Source organism: Kryptolebias marmoratus, linkage group LG7 (assembly GCF_001649575.2).
Source record: "Kryptolebias marmoratus isolate JLee-2015 linkage group LG7, ASM164957v2, whole genome shotgun sequence".
Lineage (NCBI taxonomy): Eukaryota > Metazoa > Chordata > Actinopteri > Cyprinodontiformes > Rivulidae > Kryptolebias > Kryptolebias marmoratus.
The window spans coordinates 5203832-5228144 of NC_051436.1; the positions used below are offsets into that span (position 1 = coordinate 5203832).

The 24313-nt window shown below is 38.1% G+C and overlaps 1 protein-coding gene and 8 non-coding genes across 9 annotated transcripts in view; 2 read left to right on the forward strand and 7 right to left on the reverse strand.

The window, feature by feature from the left end:
• The first annotated feature begins 5498 nt into the window (after window positions 1-5498).
• The window catches only part of LOC108242871 (meiosis 1 associated protein), a 32916-nt gene continuing 14101 nt past the window's right edge, over window positions 5499-24313 (forward strand). Inside the window, exons 1-3 of the mRNA XM_017428010.3 lie at window positions 5499-5753; window positions 5848-6045; window positions 9056-9221. Of these exons, the coding sequence (XP_017283499.1) occupies window positions 5499-5753; window positions 5848-6045; window positions 9056-9221 (619 nt within the window). The remainder of the gene's footprint in view (window positions 5754-5847; window positions 6046-9055; window positions 9222-24313) is intronic.
• trnaa-cgc lies at window positions 6543-6614 on the reverse strand. The gene has a single exon. It is a non-coding gene; the product is annotated as a tRNA-Ala (tRNA).
• Window positions 6984-7055, reverse strand: trnaa-ugc. The gene has a single exon. It is a non-coding gene; the product is annotated as a tRNA-Ala (tRNA).
• On the reverse strand, window positions 7421-7492 carry trnaa-cgc. The gene has a single exon. It is a non-coding gene; the product is annotated as a tRNA-Ala (tRNA).
• Window positions 7732-7803, reverse strand: trnaa-cgc. Its single transcript has one exon. It is a non-coding gene; the product is annotated as a tRNA-Ala (tRNA).
• trnaa-ugc lies at window positions 10338-10409 on the reverse strand. Its single transcript has one exon. It is a non-coding gene; the product is annotated as a tRNA-Ala (tRNA).
• Window positions 15127-15198, reverse strand: trnaa-ugc. The gene has a single exon. It is a non-coding gene; the product is annotated as a tRNA-Ala (tRNA).
• Window positions 17766-17837, reverse strand: trnaa-ugc. The gene has a single exon. It is a non-coding gene; the product is annotated as a tRNA-Ala (tRNA).
• trnaa-cgc lies at window positions 22152-22223 on the forward strand. The gene has a single exon. It is a non-coding gene; the product is annotated as a tRNA-Ala (tRNA).

Genomic DNA, 24313 nt, shown 5'->3' on the forward strand with positions numbered 1-24313 from the left:
ATGTGCTGATGCCTCCAGCCAAAAAAACTGGTACTTAATGATACTCAAAAAGGCATTAGTGGGTCATGATAACCATGCTCTGATGGTCACATTGAGTCTCGTTTATGATTTATTGTTCTGTTTACATCCAAGCTATATTTAGTACCACCGCCTCCTACTACTTTACAAGTCATTAAATTAAAAAATGGATTTCATAAACAAACGGTCGTATTTGATGATGATATTGTCTTCTTGCCAGAAGGCAGAGCTCTAAACATGTAGTTAGGGCATTAAAGCTTGGCATTCAGAATATAAATAGGTTGGTTAGAGCAGCAAGACAAATGTATTTTAATGCCATTTGGATTTGATTTGACAGGAAGATGCTGAAAAAGTGAAGGGAACCATTTGTTTCAATCAATGCAGACTTTAGCTGACCTGGGAGGACTGAAACTACCCTGGAGCACACTTTTCAGGACTATTCTCGCTTTCCAAAGCAGATTGTCTCTCTTCTAATCTACTTCTAAATCCAGCAATCCGAGTGCCTGAATTCTGACGGCATGCCTTGTACACCTAAAACTGTTCTTGAACTCAAGCTGCAGCCTGAATTTATTATTGTGTAAAGTGGAGACAAAAGATAAATCCTGAATATTTTTTCTTCAATGTACTGCTGGAAATACTGCAGTGGGCTTTATATTGCAGCTTAGGACCAAATCGTCTTGTCTCATTACGTATCCAACACAGATTTGAACCTAAAACCTCACTAATCTGTGATGGTTGGCAACTAGTAAGAGGCACAGAATTGTGAGAAAATATGAAAACTTTCACTTGGAATCACACTGAATTGGTACTTAGGACATATGTGTACACATAAATAGCAGCATGTGTCTTAACTGTGTCCTAATTTGATGGCAATTTATTCTCTTTACTGTCTCCAGTCAGTCACGATTAGGTTTCATAAGTTGTCAAACCCATTCCAAAGTTTTCTCACAATTTTCCCACTTGCAGATTCGTGGAAACTAAATTGAGAAAGGTTCGAGGCGGGTTACAGATGGGAAAGAAACTGAAAACTTAAAACTTAAAGTTGTGAAATCAAGTTCCTGCCTGTTATCATCTACCCACTTATCTCCTTTTGTTAAAACTAACAGGATGTGCTGTGGGGATTTTCTCATTTCGTGTTTTTTGTTGAAATCCCAAAGAAGTGTACCCAAACTTCTGAGGGCAACAGAACACAACTTGACTTAAGATTCATTTGCTCTAAATCTTAACCAGAAGTAAAATTCAAAACAGTGGAAGAAACCACATAGGAGATTAAAAAATGCAACTAGTGCGCAAAATAATCACTGAAACTACTGGGCAAAGTTTCCACCAATCCCCCCAGAGTCAATCAAAAAAGGAAGAGCGGATTAGTTCACTGTTGTAAAGCCCCCATTGACCTAGAATTGTGTGTGTTTGTCACAACTAAATTAGAAAGCGCATCCATGAGTGCATTTTTTTATGTGTGTGAGCGTAAGTTTGGAAAGAGTGCGACCGAGTGCAAGAACAATTAGGCTCCGATCATATCGGAGTGCCTAATCCCTTTACATAGGCCTTGTGTTCGAAACTGAATGCTTCACAGTCATTTCAGTGAAGATATACACAGGTAAGGCCATGCATCCCACCTGGAATTATGAGCCCAATGCATATATATGAGAGATAAAATTGGAGTGTCGAGTTCTGACAGGCAGGTAGGAGGTGAAAGAGGAAGGAGAAAGACACAAAGAGAGGGGAGTAGGTGTGTGAGGGGACATGATGAGGACTTCAGCTGAGGAAAAATGAAAGGAAGAAATCTAGAGAGGGGTGCATTATTGAGAATTGCCACTGACTTCAAAAGGCCACCACACACACACACACACACATTTACTGAGCATCTTTTCAGATCAGCACTGCTGGGTAACAAATCATCAGGAAATGATTTTGCCAAATGCAGAGGCTTGGCAGATGTTTTTCTTTCCGCGATAGGAAAACATACCTTAACTTATCTGCCATAAACAGATGTTTTAATGTTCCACGTTTCCTCATGACAGTTAACGTACGTCTCGACAAAACAACATACAGCATAAATTATGAGTCGACAGGGTCTGGGTATAACGTGACTGTAAGTGTGTATAAGAGACAGAGCTTGACCGTGTCACAAATCGATCACGAAACTCATGACGAACGTGTGCGTTCATCGATAACCTTACATTTTGCTTCTCCTCACATCTTGATTGCGCAGCAGTGGGCTGAAAGGTTTCTCTCGATCACACCGGCTCTGACAACTGGAAAGCACTTCAATCAAGCAGGCGAACCATCAGGGACACTTTTCAATATCACCCTTTCAGTCTGTCCCTGCACTTTGTCTCGTATTGATCTTTTTTGTCAGTTCATGTAAAAAAAAAAAAAAAAAAAAAAAATGAAAGGAACTAAACACATGCAAGGCAGGGCAGGGCAGCAAAACATTTAAAGGTTTTAAAATAACCTTCGCATTTCTGAAAGTTAGACAAATAAATCAAACATTTATTTCACAACCAGTTGCCTTGTTGGTTTAAACTTCTTTTGATCCAGGAAAAAAAATTGAAATAAAGCCACGATATTCCTTTTTTCAAACTCTTTAGCTGGAGCGAAGCAAATTCGAAGGTTTGCACAGTAATATGTTATATGTACTGGACAAATAGCAGACAAAAATAATATAGATATAGATAAGTTTGTTGCACAAAATTATGGAATTCAAGCATTCAATTGTTTTTTATTCATTTATTTTAATCAGTGCTTTGTGACTCAGTTCAAGTGGCAATTTAAAATTCATCCTTAACACTGAAACATTATAAATATAACTATAATAATGCAATATATTTAAATTTGTCAACTATTTCATCCAACTGAGAATATAACTCATTTTTCCTGGAAATGCAGATGTTGACCCTAGAGAATCAGAAACCATAGTTGTTATGTAATAGTACTTGTACATATTTACCTACAATCAGCTTAGAAATGCTTATTTTTCTACAAAGCCATGTCATTACAATTCTTCAGATGTCTACTTGAATATACTGTTCGAACTTCTCTTCATTGGATTCTTATTTTTTGAAGATGGCCACAGAGGGACAGTGTATCTAATAATGTAAATATAAACCCAATAATTTGATGTTTTCACTCAAGTTTATAAATGCTGTTTAAAATAAAAGTAAACCCTTCCTTTTAAGAGTACATACCACCTGCCAAGGTTTTAATAAAAAACTTTATTAAAAACACTGGCTGTCAGCATTTACAGCTTGTATTTTATTTTTCAGCTGTTTTAAACAACAGGAAAATGAGATACTGAGTCCCTGTTCTTCAGCTGCACTGACTTTATATTAGTGCTGAAGGTCATTTTAGTAACTCAATAGTTAGTTAGTTAGTTAGTTAGTTATCTGGCTTGAAATAAACAGCATCGATGCTACTCTGCTGCTCTGGATTTTAAACAGCACTGTTAAGTGGTCTGATTTGGTGAGTAAGGCTATCTGCGTAAATCACTTTAAAAGTATTTCTGTCACAAGAATTGCCCAAAAATAACTGTATAAAGGTATGTTTATTACTGTCTTACGATGTCTTTTGCACATTACAGGTTCTGAAAACTTCAGCAAAGGTGAGCAGCTGCTGGCAAGTGAGACTATGCTAACAGTTAGTTAGCATATTGCGTTAGCTAATGTTAGCCTGCTAGCTTGGAAGGGTTTTGGTTGAAGTAAAAGCTCAAAAAAAATTTTGTTCTTCGAATTTTCTCTGGATAGGTCCAAACGTTTATCTTGTTTTGTTCTACTGCTTTTAGCGTATTTATCATTTCATCAAAACCCATTTGCAGAGGACAAACTTCACCTAACTAACAGGTAGCTAAAGTTGCTAATAGCTAAACTTAAAACAAAAACAGAGCTAAGAAAGCTTGATCATGTTTGTATTTGTAATATGTAACAACTGTAATGCATTTTACAGGCTGTGTAAAAGAATATGTATAATTTACATTTATTTTACTTTTGATATTTATGAATACAATCTTTAAAATGTAAAAAAAATAACATTTTACTGTAATGAATGGTAAAATTCCATTTGCGTGCAACATTTTGTCAAATATTTATGTGAAATGCATAATGCCAGGAAACAAATTGATTTTCTAAAGACATCAAAGAAATACGAGTGAGTCAAACAGGAGGTTTCGCTGTTGGACTGAATCTGATTAAAACACTTTTACTCATCTGTGTTCAGAGAAATGATGCAAGAGGAAGGCTTGGAGGTGAAAGATGTTTGATCTGGTTAGTGAGGATAGTTTGGGTCAAACCAGGAGAACTAACCAACAGACAAGTGCTTTTAGGTTAGCCTTGAGTTTTATCAATCATTGCCTTTTTAATGTTTAGACCACAAGTTTTCATTTTTAAATAGGATGAGATGTTGCCTGATAATGATATGCCACAGTAAAAAAAGAAAACTATGGCAGCTTTGTGACACTAAAAAAACTGTTATTTTGACAATCCACCAATTTCTAGTTTTGTAGTTTAGACTCCAAAATTATTCAAAAACAGTCTGTAAAAAACTAATATTACACAACTCCTAAAACACAAATTAAATATTTTTTCTTAAACCATTGAAAGTAGTGTCCATACCTAGAACAGGAGGCTATTTATTATTCTTCTAGGCCATTTGAAAATGTATATGTATTTCTTTTAATGTCAAATAGGTGTATCTAATCCATATGAGTTTTCAGCAGTAATTACCTACTTGTTTTATTTGTCCATCATTTTATTTTATGTCAAAGATAGAAAGCAAAAGATGCCTTTTTCTCAAATCTTAGTGCAAGATTTCTCAAAAATATAGTGATGAAACTAATAAATGGAATTTACTAATGCTCAGATGTGACATAAAGTAGTATTATTTTAACATCTGTTTCTGCTCAGTGAGACATAGGAAATAAATGATTAACTGACAGCTCTGTGTTGGAATAAGGTGCCACTGACGTTTCTAAATAAGGGGCTCTCCCTCTTTGATGATTCAGTCTATTAGCAGACATAAAAACCTAGCTTTGGAACAACTATTTTGCACATTCAATAATGACAGGTGTCTGAAGGAGGTAATGACTCCTATCTTGGGCATTTTCCTGTCTTCAAACCTCGACCACATCCTCTGATTCATGACTGAATCACAGCTTTACCTTTTTTTTCCGTCATATTACCTGCAGCTTCAAGAAAGGGAGAAAAAATACACACGTTAAAAGATGTAAATTTAGAGCACATGTGGCGTAATAGCATTCCAAGATAAGAAATTATACCGTGAGGCCTTTATAATCTATATTAACTTTCTCATAATCAAATTAAACCATAATTAACATAAATATCTAACAGTTTATAACCCTAATTCTAAAGAAAATTCTGTTTTGTCTTTAGATGTGCCAGCTCGATTATCTATACACTCATAATGTCATAATGAGTTTACAGAATACTGTAATATTCTGTAATTGTTTTTTGTTTTAGATATTCATGGACAACAAAAAGAGGCCAGCGGGTCCCTCCAGCTCTGGGAGTTTGGTTTTTTGGTCCTCTTTCTCACGACAACCAGCCAGGGTCCTGATTGTGGAGGCGTCGCCACCTGGGTGGTCAGAGACGTGCACAGTTGTTTGTGATGCTCTGGACAACTTCCTGTCCCTAGCATGTAATCTGGATGGACCCTGTAGGATTCCCCTCCTCAGCCTGTATGCCATCAGCAGACAACAGGAGTGTCTTCTGCCTTTTGTGGTAAGACAAAGATAAGCAAATTTTCAAAAACTATTCTTATTTTTGTCCCATCCCATCTGGCCTGTTTTATTATCTGCTTGCTTTCTGTTTATAGCAGGTTCGAGGTAATCTGGCCAGGCTGCATTCCTGCGTGGAGGAGCTGAGGTCTATTCCAGGTGATGGCTGCATCAGAGGAGCAGCCAGAGGAGGTGATCTGCTGCGACGGGCGGTGCTGGACAGTCTGCAGCAGTTTAAACAATACATGAGATACGCGAGCACTGGCAGCCAGGCCTGCAACAATGCATCTGTGGAGGTGAGTATAGACACCCTGCAAATAGACGGCAACAGTCTTTTTTTCCCCTGTAAAACCCAACAGTGTAGACGAACAGACCCGTTAGTAGGCTGACATTAGATTGCAGCAGAACTGTGGGTGATTTTTGTAATCCAACGCCTTTCGTCTTATAGCTCATGTTGGGTTGTTATGTCGATCATTCGTTTTGTTACAAGGAGGTACATGGAAGCAAAACACTTTCCACAAGATTTTGGAGTGTTTTTATGTGAAAGTATCTGCAAAGTCTTGACTAGAAACTTTTTAGAAAAGGGCACATTCTTGGCAGGTGACTGAATTAACCTTTTGTCTGTCATTTGTTAGCGTCAGTTACTCAGACCAACAAAGTGGAGCCTGTCACATAAAGCCTAATCATGCTAAGGTCAAAACAAACGCCTGAAAAGATAATGTATGTAAAACCTTCTTTAGAACCTTATTGACATTGCACATACCTGCAAAGCCTAGAAGAAGCTTCATATTAATGGAGATGCTGGGGATTGAACCCAGGACCTTGTACATGCGAAGCACACGCTCTACCACTGAGCTACATCCCCACTGAGCTACATCCCCACTGACAGTTACACTGTATGTATCTGACTAAGACAATGAGACGTGTTTTTGTCTTCCTTTGTACATTTTTCTTTTCTTTTGTCATCAAATGAGACAGGATTACAGTTTGATTTGATCTCAGATTAAAATCTGGTTTGTTACACAGCACAGAAACACTCTTGGAAAGCTGTCCTCTAGATTTTGGATTATTTCTATGGGAATTTGTGCCCATTTATCCTGCAGAGCATTTATGAGGTCAGGTACTGAAATACTGTTTAAAAACTTTTGATCATATAATGAAACTCGATATGTAGCATCTCCTGCATAAATCTACAAAGACTATCAGGTATAACATGAGAAATCCATAAGCCTTATGGAGATGCTGGGAATTGAACTCAGGACCTCATACATGCAAAGCACACGCTCTACCACTGAGCTACATCCCCACGAAAATCTGTGTAAAAACAAAAAAAATTCCACACCAAAACTCCCCGAACTACACAAATATTTATTATTTTGTCATTCAAACTTTAAAATATGTGTACACGTCTAAGTCTTGTGCAGCCATTTTTCAAATTTGGTTTTAGTTTTTGCATGTACTAGAACACTGTAGACCAGGGGTGGGCAACCCTGGTCCTCGAGGGCCACCATCTTGCATGTTTGACTTGTTTCTCTGCTCCAACTCATCTGATTTGAATCAATGGGTGATTAACAGGCTTCTGCAGAACAAGAAGAAACCCCTGCTGTAGACATTTCTGTAAACACAACAGTTCAGGGTTGTAAGGGTCTTGTGGATTAATGTCAAATTAAATGGAGATGCTGGGGATTGAACCCAGGACCTCATACATGCGAAGCACGCGCTCTACCACTGAGCTACATCCCCACAACAATTGACTGTAAAACTTACAAATTTCCACATCAAAACTCTTTGAACTACAGTGTTTATTATTTTAGTCATTTAAATTTTGAAACTCAGAGTACACTTCTAAGTTTTATGCAGCCATTTTGGAGATTTGTTTTCACTTTATACCTGTGCTAGAATGTTGCAGACATTTCTTTAAACACAATAGTTAGTTTAGGCAAGGGTCACATGGAAGTCTTATTGAATAATGTCAAAACTGATGGAGATGCTGGGGATTGAACCCAGGACCTCATACATGCGAAGCATGCGCTCTACCACTGAGCTACATCCCCTCTTGTGCTATAAACACAGTTGTTAAAATAGCCACCCCACCCTGACATACAAAGAAATGTCCTATTTAGATTGTGAGATTCAAATCAATTATAAAATTATTCTGATTTAAGAAAGAATCACCATTGCTTTCTCCTCTCATTTGTACATTTTTGCTCTGTCAGTCAACAAAGACGGGGTTAAATTTTGATTTGATCTTGAGAAAAAAATTGATAATAGTTGTAAATTTTATTTACATAAAATATGGATTACTACAGTATGTCGTACAGCAGCTATCCTGTCAGATTTGCCGTGTCACTGAAGATGAAATGCCTCCTCTTCAAATCTGTTAATCAGAAGCACCTCTTCAGCCACAATCCTGCTCCGACCAGATAGAGCCCATTTTGTTTTCAAGCTTTGTACTTCAATCTAGCATAAAGAGAAGAGTTTCCACTTAAACCAGTTAAATAAGCTTTCCGAACATCCATTTTGGATTATCCATCAGCTGTAAAAGTAAAAAAAAAAAAACTGGTTCTAAAATCTCATAAGCTTTGGTGGTTCAGAACATTTCATATCTGATTAATCAGTCCACTTAAAACCAGTTTATACACGCTTCACGTGCAGCAAATTGACTCAACTTATCTGCTACGGAGTCATCTGAGCATGAAGAGTTTTAAAATGGACGTTGGAAAAGTTTTGCAGTGTTCTGTACTCCCTGCTGAAATGCTCAGTGATTGATCACTTGAAAGTGCCAAATCTGCAGATGGGAAAACCTTCTAAACCATTTCTTTCCGTTGATTAAAGGTTAATCTTGGTATAATTTGTTTCCATTCATCAGCGGACTCATACATTAATCATGAAACATTAAGATCAAAAACAGGCTAAGTGAACTAGGAGCTCCTCTGTCCATCAGGACAGCAGAGGGAAGAGAGCTCAACGAGTCAGAGCTCTTCACCTCGTCTCCAAAACTCCCCAGACACCAATCTGATGGAGTCTAAACACCATCAGCCAACCCACAAAGACCACACCCCACAACCCGCAAGGTTCTAAATATTAATTTTCTGGAAACAGACACTTATCAGTCGACATTCATAATGGATTATACCTGCAACATATTTCATGCAACCACTACATTGTATTGATAGTAAATTCACCATCATATTCTTACTGTTTTCATGTGATCAAATCTTTCTTTGTTATCATTTTTCTGCAGTTCAGTCATGTTCGCTTAATGGTTTCAGCCAATAAGTTAGTTAATTTTCTGTAATCTCTCAGGTTACTGTGGTGACGAGCCAGCCGGGACGCGGCGTTGTCCATCAGTTGGAAACCGGACTCAAAGACTGTGACCTGGTGTCGCTGAGGCGACTCCTGGTCGTTCAGATCCTTGGTGCCGGGGACAGGAGCCAGGACTGTCAGTCCTCTGAAGACGCACAGACTGAAGGTACAGATGCAAACATAAACAAGCACTTACACGAGATTACAGCACATACAGAGCCACATGAATTCACGGGGTTGAATTTGTACCAACCTTGTTAATGCTGGGTAACATTTTCCTAATCATCTCCCCACTCATCAAATTGCCATGTTATTTGAATTCTTATTTTTTTCTGCTTTTATCAAAATTCAACACAGTTTGCTATAATCTGAACATTTGCCAGTCCTAAGGCAGGGCCTACTTTCATAATTATTTGTAGTAATTGTTATTTTTTACAGAGGCTCAAGTAAAGGAGCTTGAGTTAATAAAGAGTTCAATTAAAATACTGTATTATAGAAATGATGAACAGTAAAAGGTGAAAAGAAGAACTTGACACAAAGGGAAAAGTAATGACAGCACATTTAGAAAAATGAAGTGAAGTCTCTGCAGTGATGTCAGTGAAGGAAATAACTAAGCTTACTTTATGTGATACTAGAACCAACACACTAACGATGTTAGGTTTTCCTGTCTGACACACTTTTATCAGTTACGTAATCCTGCCTGCAAACTTTCTGTCCTCGCCTCGTTTCCACAGCTTTTACGTAACGTCTGAAGGGAAAGTGGTGTTACTTAGTCCTGGTTCCTGCTGCCGTATTCAGAGTTGATGTTGTTGTGTAGCATCAAAATGATGGAAGCGTTTAGGTCTAATCACGATTTTCACCAAGCAATAGACATAATAATAATTGTAACAATGAGTTGTATTTATTTATTTAATTATTTTGTAGCTCTCATTTAGCTCTGATTATCTCCAGCGAAATTTAGACCTTGTTTAGCCCAAACAGTTTTCTCCTCCTAACATTTTATAAGACACAGCTAAAAACAAGCAAACATGTCAGAAAACTCAAACCAGGATTTTAACTCTGATACAGTTCATTTGCAGATATTGTGGTTCTAACATTGTGTCAAAAAGACACATTTGCTTTTAAATGAGAGATTAAAAATAGGAGACAAGAGTCTTTAATATAAAGATATACAACTTGCATTTACGTATTTTCTAGTCGTGTAGTGACAAATGAAAAAGTGAAATGTCCACAGACAATTTCAGTAAGATATTATTTTAACCTTAAAGCAGGTAGAAACACATGGAGACACTGGGGATTGAACCCAGGACCTTGTACATGCAAAGCACACACTCTACCACTGAGCTACATCCCCTGCTGTATGGCAATAAAAGTTGTGGAAATTTCCGCACCAAAGACCCTGAGCTACAATAAAATATTTGATGTTTTACAGATGGGAAAACACTCATGGCCGCCGCTAATCTTCCAGCAAACTCATCCTACGGTCAGAATGTGCCGTTCTCAGAGAAACTGCAAAAATCAGAGCCCTCCATCTCAGGCTGGACAAACTTTATGTTAAATGTTAGTTGGTGGGGCTCAGTTCCTTCGAATGGATGGCTCCACAGAGGTGATCATCCGTACAGCTTTGCATTTGGCAAAAGCAAGTAAAATTAAAAAATCAAACAGAATATCAGCGAAAGAACATGTCATGAAGCAGGGTGGTGGAGGACTGATGATTCGGACTCATTTTGCACCCAAAGTGCAAAAAGTGCAGCTTGAATTCTTGTGTATAATAGGAAATATGAGAAAGTCTGCCTGACAGCTGAGGCTTGACCATCTTAATTATGAAATTGAGTTAAATTCTTCTAGTTTAATACGCCTTTTTCATTCAGTAGTTTCTGTCTTTTGTCATTTAGGCTCATCCAGCATCTCTTTTTCGCTGAAAGATTTAGCCGCAGTATTGACTCTAGGAGTACTCTTGAATTTATTCTGGCTCTGTTTCTGGGTGTAAGAGCAAGGTGGGGCTAAATGAAAGCTTTCCACCAAATGCAGAGTATCACAGGAAGTGAGTGGGGTGACATTGTTTTCTTTTGAACAAACGTGAAATTTGCAGAATCCAGCTGTGTTGTTTTAGTCGTGGTTAAAAACAGGGTCTGGAAACCTGTGCAGAATAAAGACGAGCAGATTGTGTGACAGTATTTTTGGTTGTTCGTCCTCCCTGCACAGTATCCTACTTTTTAGGGGTCACGACAGGACTGTTGAGTCAAAGTTAAAACCAAGTGTAAGAAAAAAGCTAAACAAAAGTGAGGAATAAAGGGGCAAAAAATGCTGTAAGCGTCTGAAAACTGACACTTTGATAAGCAATTAATTTCTTGTCGAATCGTCACTATTCCTGAAAGTTTTAGGTCCGTTATGTAATTGTTCTGTTAAACACCAGAGAGATGGTGTAGAAATGGGTCACACAGAGGGAGCAGCAGAGAAAGACACACAGGAATCGTTATGGTGCCGGTGGTTTTGGGGTTTCCTCTCGAATGTGAATGTTTCTGACTTAAACACACTCAGTAAGCTGCCCCACCCAGAGTGAAGAGCTCCTTTGAGATTTTCTACACACTTCTAACTTCAGTGGCTTAATGTAATTAAAAGGAGAATCTAAGTAATTTGCATTGTTGCTATATTAAAAATGCTTAAAAGCAAATTTATAAATGGCTGAGTACATCTGATGTCCTATTTTGTGAAGGCTAAATTAAACGCATTTAAACAATCAAAAGCTTTAATAATTATTGTCCCAGAAGAACTATAACTGAAGATTCAGTCTCCCCATAAAATTATATCAAAGATGGGCCTTTCTGTTATCAGTGATACAAATTAGGTCAGAGTTTGATGGATATGGAAGGATTTATGGTATCTGACGTGCCTTAAGATCACAACCATGAGACATGTACTGAAGGGTGTGTGCATCCCGTTTCAGTACTGATTTACTTCCTGCTGCCCTCCTCTTGTTTGTCTTATCGAGCCGTCACGCTCAAAAAAAGGCTCACACTTTATTTAAAGAATCATGTCAATATGAGACAGAAGGCATGTCTTCAAAATATCTGGTTAGTTTTTAATAAAAAGAAGTAAATAAATGTGCTCCTGACATTTTAAAACTGCTAATTATCTGAAGTTTTTACGCATTCTGTGGCACAGTAAATTACACATTGGGGATGTGTAAATATAAAGTAAAGAGCGGATAATAAGACGGATCGTTTTCATTGCACCATACATTCTGCATGCATGAGAAAATTCCTGGAAACCTTACCAATCGAGGCGGTACATTCCTCACCCCAGAATAGATAAATGTGAACTCACTTCCATTTCCTTCCTTTCGTTGTTGTTATGATTTTGTAAGAAACAGGACGCAAACCAGCTGACTCCATTCAAGCTTTAGTTGTTTTCTTAACACAGCTCACTGTTGTTTGCCTTCCTCATGTGAGATGAGTTCAACATAAAAAAAACTCCTTGGTTTTGGTATTGAGAGGGTTTTTCTGTGTGTGAAGTAATTGTCAGAACTGGAGGACAAAACAGCACAGAAACATTTAGGAGCATCAAAAGTGATAGATGTCTTCTGTCTCATTGTCTACAGTAAGACGGCAGCGGTCCACTGTGAAAGTGGGTTCACTTAGTTCGAGCTAATGTTGGTTATCCTCGTCAGACCATCATCATAAACAAGACAAAGTGTCTCCACCTGCTTTTGTTGTTCTAGATTGAAGAAAAGTGATCTCATTTACGGAAACGCCCATGTTTTACTTTTGTAACCAGAGTCTGTGCACTATGGATTCAGGGCTTTAAGCTCCGCCTACTCCCCTGCACACAAGAACTGCACGAATCAACAAGAGTCAACACCTAAAAAAAAATTATTTGAGGTGTATTTTTATTTTTTTATGAGGGCTATGTCCCATTTGTTTGCGTGGAGGGTGCCAGACTTCAAACCTGTACTGGAACCGACCTGCGGGGATGCTAGTCTAGTCCCACTTACAAAGCAGATTGATACCACTTTAAAATAACTTTTCATACTTTCATAGAGCCTCAATGAAACACTATTATTCAACCTTTTTAAATCAGTGTCCGTTTCATATTACACTTGTTTTTCTGCATATTTTTTTGCTAATAACCTCGAAATTCTATGTAAATATTGTGTATTGCAAAATGGAGGATGTTGTAAAAGTCTATGAATTAAGGTTTGTATGAACCGCTGTGAAAATATTTGAGCTTGGAGTTGATTTAAGATGGCTGCAGTTCACTTTGATCCTGGCTTTATTCAGACTCACCATTAGCTCGTCAGGCCGGTCAGACATGAACTCGATTTCTCCAAACTGAAGTCGTTCCCAAAGCTGCCTAACATTTAGGATATTATTGCTTCATAACTTTTCTACAGAACCCCATTTAAACATGAAATATCCCTTTAACACCTTTAAAGTGGTTATTCAAGATGCTACTTGATCCATTCAACATGCTATAAATAAAGATGTGTATATATGACGGAGCAGTCTTTGTGTATATTTGTGGAGTTTCACTGGTTGTATTTAGCCTGTTTTATCTGAATTCATAAGCAAATGGATGCGCTTTTGCATTTATTTGCACTTAACCCTCTTATGCAGCATTATAAAAAAAAATCACGGGAGTCTCAAGGCTTCCTGTAAAGCCTTCACAAACCGTTCACCACATTTGTTTCCTCCTCATCATATTTTGACAAACACTTATTCAAATGATTTAAGTCTTTTTTTCACATTACTTGTCAGCTTTGTCAAGTCCTCTATTTCATTTAAATACCAACTCTGTGTCAAAACATTTATTTCGCCCACATATATTTATACCTAATCCAAGCTCAAAACAGCCTTTGTTCTGTTTAAGCACCATCCGAATCAGGTTTCCTTATATAGATGGTGCATTATCCCATTCATTGATGAAGCCTTCACCAATCCATCCGTCAGTCTCTCATGAATAGGCTTCCTTTTTGCTTTTCTAGTTCAGCTTGAAGGTTAACTTTTTTCCCTCTCTCATATATGCATACAGAAACACACTAAGGCAGAGAGGGGTTCAGAAATGTGTTTGACCACAGCGGTTCTGGTGCCGCTTCAGAGCCAGAACCCGCTGTCAGCATTATCTCTTTGTTAGCAAAAAGAAATAATTAATGTTGATTACCTTTTGAATTCTAAAGACGGTGTAATTTTCTACTTTAAATATAGCCAAAACTTAAATTCAAGGTAGAATAAGATTCTGTCGCCTGCTGCCTTTCAGTGAATTGTTAGAGCTCGGAGGATGTGACGGGGATGACTCTCAGCTACTACCACACCAAACTGTAGCTCAATATCTGCTGTAACCAATTTAATATTTGCTAAGGTTGATTAGCTGTGGTGGCCATCTTGAACTGGGTTGACTCCATCAGTTAGTTAGCTGTAGACGTACATCCAATGATTATTTCCTGATAACTTCATTCAAATCTGGCCAGCGGCAAACACACACACACACAAAATTACATAAGTACATTACAGTTTTAAATGCAAACAGCAGTCACATGTTGTTTGCATCGAATATGAACCATATCTGCAGCTGGTTTTAACACTGTTGGGTGTTTTAATATTCTGAACATGGTTGCACCAGCATTGAAAAATTCTAAATTCACAGTGTCTCTTAGCAGTTTGGTCCTGTTTATATGTTCAGAAATGAAATAACACAGGTGTTTGAACATACTGCGGCTGCAGTGGAGATAAGAATCCATACTCGTGACCAGAGATCCTTTTCTACTCATTTATCTAATTTATGCTTCCTCATTCCCTTCTTTCTTCTTTCCTTTGTCCTCGCACTCAGGAATTGATCTCACAGTTAATGTTCTTCTCACAGATGAATTCAGCTGCAAAAGAGAGCCAGATGATGCTGCTGTAGCACGTCACATTTAACTGATTTCACTTAGGGATTATGACTCAAAAGTAAGGATTTTTCAAACTGTTAAACTAATTTTAACTAAGCTGCTGCACCCACGCAAACAATGGAAGAGCCTGCAATGCAAGAACTGATAGTTATTTGTCAAAGTCCAAAAACATCAAGCTTTTACTTGGAGGTGCTGGGGATTGAACCCAGGACCTCAAACATGCAAAGCACACACTCTACCACTGAGCTACATCCCCTCATGCAGGGGGTTTGTAAAGAATTACTTTTTTTTATCATACAAATCAGTTTATTCACCTGTATAAAGAACATCTTCCTAACTAGCTCTGTTTTTAAGAGGCTAGATACAAAAGGTAGTCTTGCATTGATCTTTGAATTAGCACAGATGAACCTAGATAATGAAGCCCGCTGGTAGATATAAAATAGAAAAGTCTATATATTTAAAAGAAGAATGAATCTATGAATGATTATTTAATGATACAAACTGAGGCGGCCATATTGAACTTTGATGCTACAGCTAATGGGAAATTCCTGACTTCTGGGGACGTTCCAGTTAAACTTTGAACTTGGAAATCCCAACTTCTGCGTTAAAAAGGAATGCCCCATTTTGCATCCATAGTGTGTGTGTGTGTGTGTGTGAGATCATGAATATTTTGCCACATTATAATGAGAATTTCTGCCATTCCATGGTTTTTAAACCCAGCAATAATTACTAATGCTTGTGCTTGATTATAGCAATTAATATAGTCAATAATACAACTTCTATTTTTGCTTTGCCTAAAACCCTTTAGCATAAAGCAGAAGCAGTCAATAAGCAGAGTGACATCCAGGACAAACAGCTTTCTCAAGCTGGCATCTGTAAAGTGACTCTTGGATCCGTGTCTCAGTAGAAAAGGATTTTAACACATTATATCACCTCTAATCCTCTCTCTTTCCTCTCCATTTCCCACTTTCATCTTTTGCTTCATATTTGCACTTTTGTTAAGCCTTACATAGTAGCTCAAGGTTGCTTGTAAACAGATTTTTATGGTTTTATTTGTATATCTTTTTTGTATATTCATGGTGGAAAGGTTTATTAGAATTTTTAGTTTTTGTCAATGTAATTTTCCTTCATAATTTAATTTTTTTTATAATGCACCATTTTTTGTGCCATGCTCAATTAAAGCATTGCAGAGAGATGGCAGGACTTCTTCCTTTTGTCTTTTGTTCTCTCCCTTCTACTAAAATACTTTCTCTTCCTCCACTTCCTCCTCTTTCCTATCTGCCTTTTTAGGATTAAAAAGATTATTTTTTTAATATGTCCCTTCCGTTTCACTTGTACTTTGTAGAGTCTCAAAGTATTCAGTTTCCCGTCTTTTGATCTTCAGTTTTTATCTCTATTATCACAATAGATTTATGACATATCAATTTGTATTTATTGTACTCCCCTGCTTTAATTATTTGCAGTCTTATTCCCCAAATGAGTCTCATTTTGTCCTTTCAACAAACCCCCACTTTTATAGCTGTAAAACATGACTTTGTACTATTAAAATGCTTTAAAATGAGATGTTTAGCAGGTCAAAACAACAATAAAAGTGAGGTAAATCTCTTCTTACTTCAAACACGCATCTGGTCATAACTCTTTATGCTTGTTGCCAAAATTGTGGATATTCTTTGTTGTGAACGGAGTTTGTACTGTAGACCCTTTTATCTTTGTGACTGACATTTCAAACAATTAGAGTTTTTGTTTACAAGTGTTTTTGTCACTTTTTTGCCTCCTTCAGAACACTAAAACCATTTCCACACCCCACACAGTCGCACTTGGATCAGCTCACAACCTACAAATCCACTTTGAGTTGGAAGAATTACGACTGTGAAATGTTTCCTCTGTTGGGAGGAGGTCTATAATCCTTTGTCCCACAGCCAAGATAGATGAAATAGTAAGCCAAGTCTTCATCCTGAGGGCTTGTATTCAGTCATTTCTGTGCTGCATTACAACAATTATGTGAAACTTTATCAGCCCACAAAGGCTCTGACTCTTCTCAGTTTCCTCGCCGTCCTCTAGTAAGAAACAGAGCAGAAACCTTTGTGTCTTTTGGCAAAATTAGTGCTTAGGAATGCGTTTGTGTTAACCGTGGTTTCCTGGGTTGTGAAGGTAGAAACACCAGAAGTATGATTGGAATTCAACTGAGGCACAAATGTGTTTTCAAGGCACAACAATTAACAGTTAATGTCAAGACAGTAAAGACCTGAAGTTGAATGACTGCACATTTTTTTACCCCAAGGTTTTCCTGACATTATCTGGAAAATCAAAATAAATAAACAAACAAACAAAAAATCAGGACTTGTATTTTGTAGTTATACAAGTTTTTTTTTTGCTTCCCATGTGGGAAGCTTTCTCAGTTCAAAACTAGAGAGTGTCTCCATTTATGCAACTTAAATTCATTTGTAGATTGATCTCACTCCCCTCACACCTGAGGGTCATTGGGGAGTTTGGTAACATGCATGAAGGCATGAATTAGAGGGGGAATGAGTGGGTATCAGGGTTGATGCTACATTGTAAGTTTTAGTTGTCTTTCATAAAACGAGCCCACAGACCAATCTGTCTTTTAGACTGCCTCTCACCACTTATGAAACGCTGATGGATCCGACCATGTCTCGCACCGATGGGGGCATTCAGACATGAAGTGAGAAGAGCAGGAACCAAAATCAACTGCTTTTAGATATTTAAGTTTCAGTCTTGAGGTCAACAAGCCTTTTGTAGGCTGAAATCTTAGGTCCCCTCTACTCTTTAATGTACTTTTTCCTCACTAAAGAGAGTTATTAGTGGAGATGCTGGGAATTGAACCCAGGACCTTGTACATGCAAAGCACACGCTCTACCACTGAGCTACATCCCCATGAAAAGCTGCTTTCACCCTCCTCTCAAACCATCTGTCTTCTCTGTTCAAAAATACGAACATTTTGGTCCTCAAAAGAGTTTCCCTTGTCCTTGATGCGTAGGTCCACAGCTGAGTCTTGTCCTGAGGAGCTGGCTCTCCCATGTTGAGCCAGAGGTCCAATGGATTCCCCAATGATAGCTGGACTGTCTCTGTGGAGAGGGATGTCTGGGTTTTCCTCTTTTTCCTCCTTGAGCCACTTCTTCTGTGACCCAATCTTGGACAACCAGACTAAAATGAATGAATGGGTTTATGGAATATTCTGAAGATGACAGTGAACTCAATGGTCCCAAAAAGACGAGTTTGAAAAGATCACCTTTCTTTTTTTTTCTTTAACTCAGCTGTCATCAAACTAAATAAATAAAACCTTGAACAGGAACGCGACCAAGCACCCAGCCATCACTTTGAGTGATGAAATATCAGGAAACTTGCTTTGAGTTTGTCAAACAGCATTTTAAAAAGCTCAGAGAAGATAAAACAGACTTTCTGATCTGCTGAGACATGATACCAAAAACACAAACTTGCTGAACTCTTTTTTTTTTAATGGCCACAGTAGGAAAATGCAGTTTCACTGTATTGTAGCTGTTGGTTCACAGCATAAAATAAATCGGTTTGACATTAAAAGGTTCACAGTGTGGACAGTATTAGCCTCTACTCTCCATGCTCTGTGCCTGCTTCTGTCTTTTCTGTCTTCTGTAATATAAATGCATGCAGTTGTCACATAGTGTCAAAAATGGTCAATGGTCCACATATGCCAGGGGCCTTTTAATCTTATCTAGGTTTTAAAAACCACTTTATAACATGTTTCATTCACTCATACAGCCCTTTCTGTTATACAACCTCGCCATTTTTGACACCCATACTCTGACAGACCTATTTGGACATTAAGGAGTAAAGTTTCTTGACCTCAAAATCTCCCCACCATGAAGCTTAATTGACAGTCAAGTCAACTTTGCTCTGATCAATGGGAGAAACTCTGACTTTAGGAAGGAACTCAAGAACAGGCATTGAAACCTTTGCCTCTTGTTTTTATTGGAGACCTGGATTTCACAATCTTGGTTAACCACAGAGATACTGGGGATTGAATCCAGAACCTCCTGCATGAAAACTCTGCACCCTACCACTGAGCTACATCCCCTCCTGTAGAAGTCATTGTTATGAAGAAAAACACCACTCTGCTGTAGCATGTACAACCCCCCCCCAAAGCCCTCGTAACTGAAGAGAGGAAGAGAAGCCCTTATAATTTTGGGTCCATTTGACCCGAAGGCCATGGGAGGGTTAAATGGGAAGGATGGATCGCCAAATACTTCTCACATCTAAATTTTAATGGCAGTTAAAGTTGGCTCAAACAAGATATTATTGATTACGTGGTTTTAGACTGACCGGTACAAAACAGTAATGAAAGTAAAACATTATGACCTCTAAACCCCTGATTCTTTACTCTGACGGTACCGTTCTGAGGAAAAAAAATACTATTGCATGTCTTCTTGTAAAAAAAAAAAAAAAACAGGACTGCATTGATGTGATGACTTGAAGAAGTTTGTATGTCCATGAAGAACAAGCAGCCAGCTTTAGAAATGAGTTTCTTGCCTTCCACTGCTTCTCAACACAGAAAACACTGCAATTAAACAGATTTTATTGTATCTTTTAAGGTGTTCAAAAGCATCACAACAAACTACGTTATCTGTGGTCTGCTCGGTCCATGCCTCTTGTAGTTCCTCCCGTGTGAAACGTTCGTCCTGTGAGGTGTTGATTAGCACCATTCCTGGGTTTTTCCTGTAATTGCTTCTGCATTTAATCAACTTTCCCCTCTTCAGACAGACGTTTGCCTCTCAGCTGCTGCTCCAGCCACACACACCTGTAGTTTCAGCTTCCCGCTGTCTCCCTTGGTTAGTTTTCCATCACAGTCAGCGAGTTTGGTTTAGCGTGTGGTTGCGCAGACGTGCTCAGAGGAAAACCCCACCCAGACCTGCTGATATATGCACTCACACACACACACACACACACACACTTATCCATGGCTACAGCTAAACATTTGCAGCAGACACAGATAAGTTTGGCTTCAGTTCAGGGAGAATCTTTTATCTCCCTCTTTCTGTGTCATTAATTGAATTATTTGTTGCGTGCAGATGCACCCGGTGCCAAGGTTAGGCTGTTCACACCTCTGCATTAACAGAACAGCAGGTGGTCACACAGATGGAGACAAGCATCTCAGTTTACACCCCAATATGGATCCCTTTAATCTCTTACTGAAACTAGCTGTTTGCTCTACATCACCATCTCACACACACACACACACAAACCCCACACAGAGTTCTTTCTCTAACCTGTAGCGCTGCCTTTTCTTGTTTATAATCTATTTGATGTTCAATATTTTCAGCAAAGATTTTATATTTGCAATACAGCTCAAGAGACAGAACAGAAGCCTTTAAACAAAAGGTAGGGTGACAGATGTAGTCACATCCGTTGTGGCTGGCAGATACACATTTGGCTGCCAAACAACAGCTTTGGTTCCTTTCATTCTTCGTACGAAGCGCTGAACAGCAGATGGTTGGTAAACAGAGGAGCAAGAAGAGAGCCTTAAAAAAAAAGAAGAAAAACAAAAACCACACTTTGCAGCTATAAATGAAAGGTCTAGCCTGTCACCCATGACAGAGTTTGAGACCAAGATCATCTTTTTTTGTAAAAATGATGGAGTTAATCCTATCTTATTTATTCTAAATTTACTGTCAAATCTCTATAATATCTTGTCCTTTTTCTTTTCTTTTACATTTGCTCTGTACAGCTAAACACTTAAAGTTAAACTCCTCTGTATTTTCAGCATACTATCCATTTCTGTTTTGGTTTTTAAGCCAATTCTTGCCGTTTCCTCTACCCGTTTTGACAGATTTACGATTTGCCTTCGCCTATAATTTGTCCAAATCTTTGAGTCCTTTTTTTTATCTCTCTGCCTTATTTTATGAGCTTTCCATTCTGCCTTCTAATTGGTATATTAAACGCAGATGATATTTTTTATTTAAATTGTATACTTTCAAAGAAATTAGGTGACTGATATTTTGTTTCTCCCTCTGCTTTCATCTGCCTCCTTCAGATCCACTTGTGCTTCTTTCCTCTGACCTCTTGTATTTTTTTGAAGTGCTTCAAAGAAATCAGACAGCTGCCATCCTCTCTGGGTCTCTGTGTCCTTCTGCTCCATCAAACCATCCTTGTTTCTCTTCCAGATTCTGCTTGAATGGAGGTAGTTGATCTTATGTCACAGCCTGTAGCTTTTAATCCATTGTAAAATGACAAACAGGACCAAAGTAACTCATTAATCCTCTTCTGAAGTTTCTTAGAAATGTGTTCAATGGGGTGAATTTCCATTTAGGATATTTTTCTTAGATGTTCTGCAGCCTAAATCCTAACAATTCTGTATTAAACCGTGTAGCTCCTCATGTTATTTATCACCATACCTGCTGATTAGAGTGATCAACTGGAAGAATCATGGGCTTTTTTAGCTACTTAATAAATAATTCTTCAGTTGAAACTTCCTTCTGCTTATTTCTCTGCAGGCTGAGGCTCGTGCTCATCTGTAACGCCACTCTGCCGTCATGTTTTTGTGGTTTAACTAAAGGGTCGTGATTGGAGAAATGTGGCAAATTTGCTCCTCCGTTAAAACGTTTTGTGCAAAAAGGAACAATGCCAGACTCAGACTGGATATTTGGAGCTTATGCAGATTATGTAGAGTAAAAAAATGTATTTTTACATTTATTTTACACATAAATGGTGAATGGAGTCAAAGTATTTTAGTTAGCTTTATGGGAAATCACTGGGTGATTGCTTATAAAGAACACAGGAATTTATTTTAATAAGATTTGAATTCAAACAATTGTCTGCTCTGCCGTGAAGCTCTGAAGTCAGCCCTCTTCATTTGAATCCTCGTAGGGTAATAACATTTTAACAGTGTCCTGTTTTTTTTTTAGAAATTTAAATTATGTAAAATAAATTCATTTTAATCACAGGGTGTTTTCAGTGGAAGGGGGAGTTCACACGCTCCTCATGTCGAACAAATTTTCAGATCTCAGACTTACAGATTCTTCACATCAGTGCAGCTCATTTTCACCAGAAGACATGCTCGTTTACAGTCATCCACTGCACAGTAAAAGCACAAAAACGTCGAGGTAATCATGTTTTGCTCTTTGTTTTTGTTGTTTTGTACAGTCAGTACCTGATGGCAGCCTGTAATCATGGATTCATCGATATCCTAATCATCCTCAGCTGAGCGGTGCTGCAGGAGGGGATGTAGCTTAGTGGTAGAGCGCGTGCTTCGCATGTATGAGGTCCTGGGTTCAATCCCCAGCATCTCCACTTATAAATATCTTAAAAAGAAACCTCTGTCTGAAAACTGTCAGGATCTTATCCTCATGTTGCAGTTTTTCTACTCGTGGTGTGAGCGGAGTAGTCAAGCTGACAGTCAACAAACTAAAAACATCTCTACCTCAGAGTTTCATGTGAAAGTTTGTTGCAACGTTCCAATTAAAAATAAACAGCAAGGGGTATTTCAAGCCTTATGCAGTGTGGTAATAACCTTACAACAACAAGCTCTGAAGATTTATAAAAAATAAGCTTTTATTAATTATTAATGATTTTGTGCTCCGACAAGTTAATCGAAGGCGTCTGGAGTTCATTTTTGATTCTTCAAGACATTTTTTTCTTCAAACATCTTCAAGAATGCTTTCATTTCAGTTTCTTAGGATCAACATTTCCTGGACAACTGAGAATATACACCTTTTTATCTTTTATTAGCCTACTTTGCTTAAGTTTTTGATTTTAGCTGCTTAACGAGCTGCTTAACGAGTAGAAGTTTTCTCCAGGGAAAGTGCTAAGTTAATTCTAGACCTTTGCTTTAAAATTGTGACTCTTTTTTTACCGTATCTCTACTTTTGCTGCTGTGAGCTCTGTCCATCGCTTTTTTGCTTCTTTGATATTGTTTATTTTTTTAACTTTTAGCAATGTTATTGGGCGGAAATAATGTCTCTGATGTGCTGAAAATGAGTGATGATTATAAGAAGTGTAATGACATTTATTTGTACTCATATTGGTACTCGGTATTGGCAAGTATTCAACTATAAGTACTTGAAAAATGTGATATCCCTACCTATTATTATTATTATCCATAGGAATATATTAGTGACTATAATAAAGAGAAAGTTAGAAATTACACCTACACATTTGTTTTTTTTTTTTAATGTTTAAAAAAAGTCCTATCCCATGCTCCACCTTATAGATCATCAGATCAGGCTCTATCCCTCTGTACTAAAGATATCTCTAAAAGAAGTCTTGTTCTGTCTCTCCTTTGACGGCCAGATAAAGGAGCTGTTCTTTCCCCTCGTTCTTTAAGCCTTTTTAAGCGTCTGTCTGCTTTAATTTTTCACTACGACCACATGGCTGAAACAGAAGGAACTCCGGGGTAATCGGGTCACACAGCCGCTGTTTCATAGCGCAGGATCAACGTCCTGTTTGTCGTCGCCTCAAACGACATCAATGAGCTAATTCATTCATTAACGTCCGCACGGAGACGCGGACAGAGTGTGTGCTGTCAACGTCATTAGAAGATGATGGAGTTCATGTTAAAGGGGAATTCCACAAATGGGAATGCATGAAGTTTACATCAGAGGAGAAGCACAAGCATAAATTCACTTGCAGGATTACAAGTTATTGTTTAAAAAAGCTAAAAAAAGGGTCTTAAAGAGATTAAACAAGACTGAAATTAAACATTTTCAATAACTTAAAATGCAACTAATGAAGTCAAAGGCTATTCTAAACTCGTATGTTTGTTTTTATGTATCGGATTGTTAATTTGTTTCAATAAAACGAAATCTCGAGGCTGTTGTGGGATTAGCGAGTGTCTGCAGGAAGCTTTCATTAGGATTCCAACCATTACAGAGAACGCTCTCTGTTCTCCTTATCAGCAGACGCTCGTCTCCGAGTAAAAACAGAGCTGCGGAGGAACGCTTCACTTCCTCTCCTTGTACGGCGTTAGTGTCATTACTTCAAACACACAAGCTAATGTTAAACCGGTCAATGGCCACAAGGACGACGCGCTCTTCTTAATGCACAGATAAAAGGAAGCATTACTGAATCAGAGAGAGTGCAGGCTGGGAGGAAGAGAGAGCAGCTAATGGAGTTTTCTCTTCCTGCTAGTAAATCTGCACGGCAGAAGTAAATGCCTTTTGGGTCTTGGACGGAAACAAACAAAGATGCACCAATATCATTTGGGTTTTAGAGCTAAGGGTGGCCTCAGATTGATCCATTTAAATAAAAATCATTTTCCTCCCATTGATGTGCACTGTTAGATTCCTTAATAGGTAGGATCTGGTTGCAACCACTTCTCTTTCCCTATTAAGGAAGTCTGGCTTTCCAGCAAATAAAATTGCTTATCAGCCAATGTTTATTGG